Genomic DNA, 11,974 nt, shown 5'->3' with positions numbered 1-11,974 from the left:
CGTGAAAGCAGAGGGTTATCCGGGGTGAGGTACCGGAACACATAGTGAGACGGGGCTAGTGGGAGATTCTTCCATATTTATTATACACGTCATTTTCTTTCAAATCGGTGAAGGGGTCGTGAACAAGTGCACACTTCGGGGAGGAAAGAGAGATAATTGGGACGGAGCCTGTTTGTTCGGTAGGGTACACACTCTGACACTAGTTTAGTCCTTCACTGCAGAAGGGTCGATGGACACACACCTTAATTAACTCAAAACACCACCTTTCTGTAATTGCCATTCATGTGTGTGTGTGTGTGACACTATGAGACTAGCTATGAACCAATTATCGCTCTTTCCTTCCAAAATGTGCACTTGTTAACTTCCCTTCACTGATTTGAAAGAAAATGACGGTTATAAATGACAGTTATAAATGAGTTATAAATGAGTTATAAATGACAGTTATAAATGAGTTATAAATGACAGTTATAAATGGGTTATAAATGACAGTTATAAATGAGTTATAAATGACGGTTATAAATGAGTTATAAATGAGTTATAAATGACGGTTATAAATGAGTTATAAATGACGGTTATAAATGGGTTATACATGACGGTTATAAATGGGTTATAAATGACAGTTATAAATGAGTTATAAATGACGGTTATAAATGAGTTATAAATGACGGTTATAAATGAGTTATAAATGACGGTTATAAATGGGTTATAAATGACGGTTATAAATGAGTTATAAATGACAGTTATAAATGAGTTATAAATGACAGTTATAAATGAGTTATAAATGACAGTTATGAGTTATAAATGACAGTTATAAATGGGTTATAAATGACGGTTATGAGTTATAAATGAGTTATAAATGACAGTTATAAATGGGTTATAAATGACGGTTATAAATGAGTTATAAATGACAGTTATAAATGAGTTATAAATGACGGTTATAAATGAGTTATAAATGACGGTTATAAATGACAGTTATAAATGACAGTTATAATGAGTTATAATGACAGTTATAAATGAGTTATAAATGACGGTTATAAATGAGTTATAAATGACGGTTATAAATGAGTTATAAATGACGGTTATAAATGAGTTATAATGACGGTTATAAATGAGTTATAAATGACGGTTATAAATGAGTTATAAATGACGGTTATAAATGAGTTATAAATGACAGTTATGAGTTATAAATGACGGTTATAAATGACAGTTATAAATGACAGTTATAAAGAGTTATAATGACAGTTATAAATGACAGTTATAATGAGTTATAATGACAGTTATAAATGAGTTATAAATGACGGTTATAAATGAGTTATAAATGACGGTTATAAATGAGTTATAAATGACGGTTATAAATGGGTTATAAATGACAGTTATAAATGAGTTATAAATGACGGTTATAAATGACAGTTATAAATGACAGTTATGAGTTATAATGACAGTTATAAATGACAGTTATAATGAGTTATAATGACAGTTATAAATGACAGTTATAATGAGTTATAATGACAGTTATAAATGAGTTATAAATGACGGTTATACATGAGTTATAAATGAGTTATAAAGGACAGTTATAAATGAGTTATAAAGGACAGTTATAAATAACTGGTATAAGAAACCTTCCTCCATCAAACTAATTCATGACCATTTGTGGGAAGTTGTGAGATATTACTGTGATGCAGCCTGTGCCCCTCCTAGTGTCAGAGTACCAGGCCTCTAGGTAGATGCCAACAGATGAAGCCGGAGGAGGGAAGAGACAGAGCTGGTGAGTGCTACCATCTGGTGGCCGGAGCTGGTACTGCAGTCTCTTTTACACAACACTCAAACATCACCACTCATGTCACTCTGTCACCACGTTCTTTACAGTAGCTAATCATCTTCAACAAACACGTCCAACAAGCCTTGGTCACCAAGTGCGTCACAGTTACCATACTCAAATACACACACATATATATATATATATACAGTTGAAGTCGGAAGTTTACATACACTTAGGTTGGAGTCATTAAAACTCATTTTTCAACCACTCCACAAATGTATTATTAACAAAATATAGTTTTGGCAAGTCGTTTAGGACATCTACTTTGTGCATGACACAAGTCATTTTTCCAACAATTTTTTATTGTTTACTTTCACTGTATCACAATTCCAGTGGGTCAGAAGTTTACATACATTAAGTTGACTGTGCCTTTAAACAGCTTGGAAAATCCCAGAAAATGATGTCATGGCTTTAGAAGCTTCTGATTGGCTAATTGGCATCATTTGAGTCAATTGGAGGTGAACCTGTGGATGTAGTTCAAGGCCTACCTTCAAACTCAGTGCCTCTTTGCTTCACATCATGGGATACGTACGTACACACACACACACACAGTGAGGAACAAAATATTTAAAAAACAGGGCAAAATGTACATTTTCCATCATTATTGAATTTATTGAAGAAGAAAAAGGAGATATCATGAATAAACAGTGCATAGACACAGGACAGTATATACATGGGAGATACATGGGAACACAGGACAGTATATACAGGGAGATACATGGGAACACAGGACAGTATATACATGGGAACAGAGGAAACACAGGACAGTATATACAGAGAGATACATGGACAGGGAACACAGACAGTATTACAGAGATACATGGAACACAGGGAACACAGGACAGTATATACAGGAGATACATGGGACACAGAGGAACACAGGACAGTATATACAGGGAGATACATGGGAACAGAGGGAACACAGGACAGTATATACAGGGAGATACATGGGAACAGAGGGAACACAGGACAGTATATACAGGGAGATACATGGGAACAGAGGGAACACAGGACAGTATATACAGGGAGATACATGGGAACAGAGGGAACACAGGACAGTATATACAGGGAGATACATGGGAACACAGGACAGTATATACAGGGAGATACATGGGAACAGAGGGAACACAGGACAGTATATACAGGGAGATACATGGGAACACAGGACAGTATATACAGGGAGATACATGGGAAACAGAGGGACCGGACAGTATATCAGGAATACATGGAACAGGGAACACAGGACGTATATACAGGGAGATACATGGAACAGAGGGAAACAGGAAAGTAAATCACAGGGAATACATACATGGGAACAGAGGGAACACAGGACAGTATATACAGGGAGATACATGGGAACACAGGACAGTATATACAGGGAGATACATGGGAACACAGGGAACACAGGATCAGTTACACTCTTTTAGTGGTTTTGGTCCGATCAGTGTGTTGAATTAGAAAGACAACTCTCCATTCTGATAAAACCACAAATTATACAGAGAAAAAAAAAACGGACTTTTAACAATTATCTCGATTCATAAAATTTCTCAATTCTGACACAACCATCTAAAAAGAAAACAGTTAATTGTCATTTATTAAAAAGTGCCATTAGCAAAAACAAATTGCCCCTCGTCAATGACGACTCAGGTATCGACCATTTTGAACAGCACATTCACGCTCAGATCCAATATGGATCGAATTATTCACGCATTCTTCCTGGTCAAATCATTAATTTCCTGGTCAAATCATTAATTTCCTGGTCAAATCATTCATTTCCTGGTTTCTCCACAAGACTACAACTGGCCACATTTCTGTTTTCCACGCTGATCATTATAACAGAATGTGAAGTCACTAAGGCACCACGCTGATCATTATAACAGAATGTGAAGTCACTAAGGCACCACGCTGATCATTATATCAGAATGTGAAGTCAATAAGGCACCACGCTGATCATTATATCAGAATGTGATGTCACTAAGGCACCACGCTGATCATTATAACAGAATGTGAAGTCACTAAGGCACCACGCTGATCATTATAACAGAATGTGAAGTCACTAAGGCACCACGCTGATCATTATAACAGAATGTGATGTCACTAAGGCACCACTGATCATTATAACAGAATGTGAAGTCACTAAGGCACCACGCTGATCATTATAACAGAATGTGAAGTCACTAAGGCACCACGCTGATCATTATAACAGAATGTGAAGTCACTAAGGCACCACTGATCATTATAACAGAATGTGAAGTCACTAAGGCACCACGCTGATCATTATAACAGAATGTGAAGTTACTAAGGAACCACTGATCATTATAACAGAATGTGATGTCACTAAGGCACCACGCTGATCATTATCAGAATGTGAAGTCATAAGGCCCCACGCTGATCATTATATCAGAATGTATCACTAAGGCACCACGCTGATCATTATACAGAATGTGATCACTAAGGCCACGCTGATCATTATAACAGAATGTGAGTCACTAAGGCACCCGCTGATCATTATAACAGAATGTGAGTCACTAAGGCACCACTGATCATTATAACAATGTGAAGTCACTAAGGCACCACGCTGATCATTATAACAGAATGTATATCACTAAGGCACCACGCTGATCATTATAACAGAATGTGAAGTCACTAAGGCACCACTGATCATTATAACAGAATGTGAAGTCACTAAGGCACCACGCTGATCATTATAACAGAATGTGAAGTTACTAAGGAACCACTGATCATTATAACAGAATGTGAAGTCACTAAGGCACCACTGATCATTATAACAGAATGTGAAGTCACTAAGGCACCACGCTGATCATTATAACAGAATGTGAAGTTACTAAGGAACCACTGATCATTATAACAGAATGTGAAGTCACTAAGCACCACGCGATCATATACCAGAATGTGAAGTTACTAAGGAACCACTGATCATTATACAGAATGTGAAGTCACTAAGGCACCACTGATCATTATAACAGAATGTAAGTCACTAAGGCACCACGCTGATCATTATAACAGAATGTGAAGTTACTAAGGAACCACTGATCATTATAACAGAATGTGAAGTCACTAAGGCACCACTGATCATTATAACAGAATGTGAAGTCACTAAGGCACCACGCTGATCATTATAACAGAATGTGAAGTCACTAAGGCACCACTGATCATTATAACAGAATGTGAAGTCACTAAGGCACCACGCTGATCATTATAACAGAATGTGAAGTCACTAAGGCACCACGCTGATCATTATAACAGAATGTTAAATGGTAAAAGCGAGTCTCTTATACTGAATAAAAACCCTTTGGCTGAAAGGCCAGCATTTATACACATTAACTTTGATCAATGCAAAATGCTGCTTAATAAAAGCTCATAAGACACTCATCACTGATCTGGAGTCAGGACATAACATTATAAAACATGAACTAGGGGGCGATTACAGAGCTAACATCTGATCTGGAGTCAGGACATAACATTAAAAAACATGAACTAGGGGGCGATTACAGAGCTAACATCTGATCTGGAGTCAGGACATAACATTATAAAACATGAACTAGGGGGCGATTACAGAGCTAACATCTGATCTGCAGTCAGGACATAACAATATAAAACATGAACTAGGGGGCGATTACAGAGCTAACATCTGATCTGGAGTCAGGACATAACATTAAAAAACATGAACTAGGGGGCGATTACAGAGCTAACATCTGATCTGGAGTCAGGACATAACATTATAAAACGAACTAGAGGGGTGATTACAGAGCTAACATCTGATCTGGAGTCAGGACATAACATTATAAAACATGAACTAGGGGGCGATTACAGAGCTAACATCTGATCTGGAGTCAGGACATAACATTATAAAACATGAACTAGGGGGCGATTACAGAGCTAACATCTGATCTGGAGTCAGGACATAACATTATAAAACATGAACTAGGGGGCGATTACAGAGCTAACATCTGATCTGGAGTCAGGACATAACATTATAAAACATGAACTAGGGGGCGATTACAGAGCTAACATCTGATCTGCAGTCAGGACATAACATTATAAAAGATGAACTAGGGGGGCGATTACAGAGCTAACATCTGATCTGGAGTCAGAAGATAAACCATCCCGTGGACAGATGAAGCTATAGAGAAGCGTGATGGTATGTCATAAGAAGAGTTGTCCGACCCCTCAACAAAACAACTTCTCTCTATAGCTTGTAAACAGCAGAGGGCAAAGGGCACACGGTTGAGTGAGTGATGTCAGACATTAGCAGTGAGTCATTGTGATGTCACAGACAGCGAGGCCATAGCTCCTTTGATATCTTCTAATCCCTACATAATCCCCATCATACAGATTAACAAACCACACACACACATTACACACACACACACACACACACACACACACACACACACACATTACACACATATTACATACAGACACAGTGTGGATGTGCTGTGTGTAGTGTTATACTGGGTTTCAGCTTGACACTGAGAGGACAGTGTGATGACATGGATGACAATGAGGGGTCACACGCATGTCAGGAGGGTATTATAGACACATGAACCAGAGAGCCAACAGACTTCAATACATCAACTATAAACACAGTAATAACCAGATGTAAAGCAGGGTAACAGTGTGTCCCAGAGTTCCTCCCCGCGGTATCATCCCTCCTCCTTGTTAATAACCAGATGTAAAGCAGGGTAACAGTGTGTCCCAGAGTTCCTCCCCGCGGTATCATCCCTCCTTCTTGTTCCTCCCAAACAACTTGAAGCTAGACTTCTTCTTCTTCTCTTTCTTTGTGTCTGAAAGAGAGAGAAGGATGGGAGAGTAGAGGTAGAGAGAGAGAGAGTAGAGGTAGAGAGAGAGTAGAGGATGGGAGAGTAGAGGTAGAGAGAGAGAGAGTAGAGGTAGAGAGAGAGTAGAGGTAGAGAGAGAGAGTAGAGAGAGAGAGTAGAGGTAGAGAGAGAGAGTAGAGGTAGAGAGAGAGAGTAGAGGTAGAGAGTAGAGGTAGAGAGAGAGAGTAGAGGTAGAGAGAGAGAGTAGAGGTAGAGAGAGAGAGTAGAGGTAGAGAGAGAGAGTAGAGGTAGAGAGAGAGAGTAGAGAGAGAGAGTAGAGGTAGAGAGAGAGTAGAGAGAGAGAGTAGAGGTAGAGAGAGAGAGTAGAGGTAGAGAGAGAGTAGAGTTAGAGAGTAGAGGTAGAGAGAGAGAGTAGAGGTAGAGAGAGAGTAGAGGTAGAGAGAGAGAGTAGAGGTAGAGAGAGAGAGTAGAGGTAGAGAGAGAGAGTAGAGGTAGAGAGAGAGAGTAGAGGTAGAGAGAGAGAGTAGAGGTAGAGAGAGAGAGTAGAGGTAGAGAGAGAGAGTAGAGGTAGAGAGAGAGGATGGGATGAAAGAGTAGAAGTGAGAGAAGTTACAATAAAGAACCATGACAACTAAAAGAGAGATTACAATAAGAACCATGACAGACAATAGGATAGATTACAATAAGAACAACAAACAAAAGGAGAGAGAGATTACAATAAGAACAACAAACAAAAGGAGAGAGAGATTACAATAAGAACCACAAACAAAAGGAGAGAGAGATTACAATAAGAACAACAACAAAAAAGAGAGAGATTACAATAAGAACCATGACAGACAATAGGAGAGAGAGATTACAATAAGAACCATGACAGACAATAGGAGAGATTACAATAAGAACCATGACAGACAATAGGAGAGATTACAATAAGAACAACAAAACAAAAGGAGAGAGAGATTACAATAAGAACCATGACAGACAATAGGAGAGATTACAATAAGAACCATGACAGACAATAGGAGAGATTACAATAAGAACAACAAACAAAAGGAGAGAGAGATTACAATAAGAACAACAAACAAAAGGAGAGAGAGATTACAATAAGAACAACAAACAAAAGGAGAGAGAGATTACAATAAGAACCATGACAGACAATAGGAGAGATTACAATAAGAACCATGACAGACAATAGGAGAGATTACAATAAGAACAACAAACAAAAGGAGAGAGAGATTACAATAAGAACCATGACAGACAATAGGAGAGATTACAATAAGAACCATTACAGACAATAGGAGAGATTACAATAAGAACAACAAACAAAAGGAGAGAGAGATTACAATAAGAACAACAAACAAAAGGAGAGAGAGATTACAATAAGAACCATGACAGACAATAGGAGAGATTACAATGAGAACCATGTATGATAGAAAATTGCATGGAATAAGGTTTCTCAGTACTCTCTCGGGACTGAGTTGGACTCTGGGGCTTGGCGCTGGCAATTGAGTTATGATGGCTCTGTGATAAAACCTACAGCCTGCATTTCATAGAATGACTTGGTGTTTGTGTACTATGAGCTACCAGGGAGGAGATGTCACGGGTGTGGACGGCTGGTGGGAGGAACCTTGTCTTTGGGGCCAAACCCTGGTTTCTATACCATTAGAACAATCTGGCTGGGGGGGGGTTCATTCTTTCTCACATACAAAACATCACATTTGACAACATTCCACACATCTGTCGTTTGTCATGAACATTTTCAGGAGGACTAGCTCCACCAAGCCTGTTGGTCTGGGACTAGCTCCACCAAGCCTGTTGGTCTGGGACTAGCTCCACCAAGCCTGTTGGTCGGGGACTAGCTCCACCAAGCCTGTTGGTCGGGGACTAGCTCCACCAAGCCTGTTGGTCGGGGACTAGCTCCACCAAGCCTGTTGGTCGGGGACTAGCTCCACCAAGCCTGTTGGTCGGGGACTAGCTCCACCAAGCCTGTTGGTCGGGGACTAGCTCCACCAAGCCTGTTGGTCTGGGACTAGCTCCACCAAGCCTGTTGGTCTGGGACTAGCTCCACCAAGCCTGTTGGTCTGGGACTAGCTCCACCAAGCCTGTTGGTCGGGGACTAGCTCCACCAAGCCTGTTGGTCGGGGACTAGCTCCACCAAGCCTGTTGGTCTGGGACTAGCTCCACCAAGCCTGCTGGTCTGGGACTAGCTCCACCAAGCCTGTTGGTCTGGGACTAGCTCCACCAAGCCTGTTGGTCTGGGACTAGCTCCACCAAGCCTGTTGGTCTGGGACTAGCTCCACCAAGCCTGTTGGTCTGGGACTAGCTCCACCAAGCCTGTTGGTCTGGGACTAGCTCCACCAAGCCTGTTGGTCGGGGACTAGCTCAACGTCAAGCTGGGTGTAGAACCACAGAGAAACGTCAAGCTGCGTGTAGAACCACCGAGAAACATCAAGCTGTGTGCTGAGAGCAGCTCAGTCCCCTGCTGGTTCTGATAAGGGTTATAGAAGAGAAACTGATCCTAGACCTGTCGTGTAGGGACTGACCTAGGGTTATAGAAGGGAAACTGATCCTAGACCTGTCGTGTAGGGACTGACCTAGGGTTACAGAAGGGAAACTGATCCTAGACCTGTCGTGTAGGGACTGACCTAGGGTTACAGAAGGGAAACTGATCCTAGACCTGTCGTGTAGGGACTGACCTAGGGTTATAGAAGAGAAACTGATCCTAGACCTGTCGTGTAGGGACTGACCTAGGGTTACAGAAGGGAAACTGATCCTAGACCTGTCGTGTAGGGACTGACCTAGGGTTCAGAAGGGAAACTGATCCTAGACTGTCGTGTAGGGACTGACCTTAGGTTTAGAAGGGAAACTGATCCTAGACCTGTAGGTAAGGACTGACCTTGGGTTTGATAAGGGTTATATAAGGGAAACTGATCCTAGACCTGTCGTGTAAGGACTGACCTTGGGTTATAGAAGGAAAACTGATCCTAGACCTGTGGTGTAGGGACTGACCTAGGGTTACAGAAGGGAAACTGATCCTAGACCTGTCGTGTAGGGACTGACCTTGGGTTATAGAAGGGAAACTGATCCTAGACCTGTAGTGTAAGGACTGACCTTGGGTTTGATAAGGGTTATATAAGGGAAACTGATCCTAGACCTGTCGTGTAAGGACTGACCTTGGGTTATAGAAGGAAAACTGATCCTAGACCTGTGGTGTAGGGACTGACCTAGGGTTTGATAAGGGTTATAGAAGGGTAACTGATCCTAAACCTGTCGTGTAGGGACTGACCTAGGGTTATAGAAGGGAAACTGATCCTAGACCTGTCGTGTAGGGACTGACCTAGGGTTACAGAAGGGAAACTGATCCTAGACCTGTCATGTAGGGACTGACCTAGGGTTATAGAAGGGAAACTGATCCTAGACCTGTCATGTAGGGACTGACCTAGGGTTATAGAAGGGAAACTGATCCTAGACCTGTCGTGTAGGGACTGACCTAGGGTTATATAAGGGAAACTGATCCTAGATGTGTTGTGTAGGGACTGACCTAGGTTCTTCATCATCTTATTGAGCTGCTCATCTTCCTCATCCTCCCTGAAGAGAGATCAGACAGAGAAAATTAATGACACAGCATGACTAATCTACACACACACACCATCACAGAGAGCCATTCACATTAAGACAGCTTCTCCCCTCTCTCTCTCACTTACCTGAATCTGTCATCCCCTCTCTCTCTCACTTACCTGAATCTGTCATCCCCTCTCTCTCTCTCACTTACCTGAATCTGTCATCCCCTCTCTCTCTCTCACTTACCTGAATCTGTCATCCCCCCTCTCTCTCTCTCACTTACCTGAATCTGTCATCCCCTCTCTCTCTCACTTACCTGAATCTGTCATCCCCCTCTCTCTCTCTCTCTTACCTGAATCTGTCATCCCCCTCTCTCTCTCTTACCTGAATCTGTCATCCCCCCTCTCTCTCTCTCTCTCTCTCTTACCTGAATCTGTCATCACCCCTCTCTCTCTCTCTCTTAACTGAATCTGTCATCCCCCCTCTCTCTCTCTTACCTGAGTCTGTCATCCCCCTCTCTCTCACTTACCTGAATCTGTCATCACCCCTCTCTCTCTCTCTTCACTGAATCTGTCATCTCCCTCTCTCTCTTACCTGAGTCTGTCCTCCCCCTCTCTCTCTCTCTTACCTGAATCTGTCACCCCCCTCTCTCTCTCTTACCTGAATCTGTCATCCCCCTCTCTCTCTCTTACCTGAATCTGTCATCCCCCTCTCTCTCTCTCTCTTACCTGAATCTGTCATCCCCCCCTCTCTCTCTCTCTCTCTCTTACCTGAATCTGTCATCACCCCTCTCTCTCTTAACTGAATCTGTCATCCCCCCTCTCTCTTACCTGAGTCTGTCATCCCCCTCTCTCTCTCTCTCTTACCTGAATCTGTCATCCCCCTCTCTCTCTCTCTTACCTGAATCTGTCAACCCCTCTCTCTCACTTACCTGAATCTGTCATCACCCCTCTCTCTCACTTACCTGAATCTGTCATCACCCCTCTCTCTTCACTGAATCTGTCATCTCCCTCTCTCTCTTACCTGAGTCTGTCCTCCCCCTCTCTCTCTTACCTGAATCTGTCATCCCCCCTCTCTCTCTCTTACCTGAATCTGTCATCCCCCCTCTCTCTCTCTTACCTGAGTCTGTCATCCCCCTCTCTCTCTCTCTCTTACCTGAATCTGTCATCCCCCTCTCTCTCTCTCTTACCTGAATCTGTCAACCCCTCTCTCTCACTTACCTGAATCTGTCAACCCCTCTCTCTCACTTACCTGAATCTGTCATCCCCTCTCTCTCTCACTTACCTGAATCTGTCATCCCCCCTCTCTCTCTCTCTACCTGATTCTGTCATCCCCCTCTCTCTCTCTTACTGAATCTGTCATCCCCCCTCTCTCTCTCTCTCTCTCTTACCTGAATCTGTCATCACCCCTCTCTCTCTCTCTCTTACCTGAATCTGTCATCACCCCTCTCCCTCTTACCTGAGTCTGTCCTCCCCCTCTCTCTCTCTTACCTGAATCTGTCATCCCCCTCTCTCTCTCTTACCTGAATCTGTCATCCCCCTCTCTCTCTCTTAACTGAATCTGTCATCACCCCTCTCTCTCTCTCTCTCTCTTACCTGAATCTGTCCTCCCCCTCTCTCTCTCTTACCTGAATCTGTCCTCCCCCTCTCTCTCTCTTACCTGAATCTGTCCTCCCCCTCTCTCTCTCTCTTACCTGAATCTGTCATCCCCCTCTCTCTCTCTCTCTTACCTGAATCTGTCATCCCCCTCTCTCTCTCTCTCTCTTACCTGAATCTGTCATCCCCCCTCTCTCTCT

At 42.2% G+C, this 11,974-nt stretch overlaps 1 protein-coding gene across 1 annotated transcript in view; it reads right to left on the bottom strand.

Moving 5' to 3' along the window:
- Positions 1–5,098: 5,098 nt before the first annotated feature.
- The window catches only part of LOC120039549 (MICAL-like protein 2), a 43,693-nt gene continuing 36,817 nt past the window's right edge, over positions 5,099–11,974 (bottom strand). The window contains exons 15-16 of the mRNA XM_038984960.1: positions 10,160–10,206; positions 5,099–6,627 (exon numbers count right to left, since the gene is read on the bottom strand). Of these exons, the coding sequence (XP_038840888.1) occupies positions 6,560–6,627; positions 10,160–10,206 (115 nt within the window). The 3' untranslated portion in view covers positions 5,099–6,559. The remainder of the gene's footprint in view (positions 6,628–10,159; positions 10,207–11,974) is intronic.

This window comes from Salvelinus namaycush, unplaced genomic scaffold (genome assembly GCF_016432855.1).
Source record: "Salvelinus namaycush isolate Seneca unplaced genomic scaffold, SaNama_1.0 Scaffold28, whole genome shotgun sequence".
Classification (NCBI taxonomy): domain Eukaryota; kingdom Metazoa; phylum Chordata; class Actinopteri; order Salmoniformes; family Salmonidae; genus Salvelinus; species Salvelinus namaycush.
This window is presented reverse-complemented; position numbering and strand designations above follow the sequence as displayed.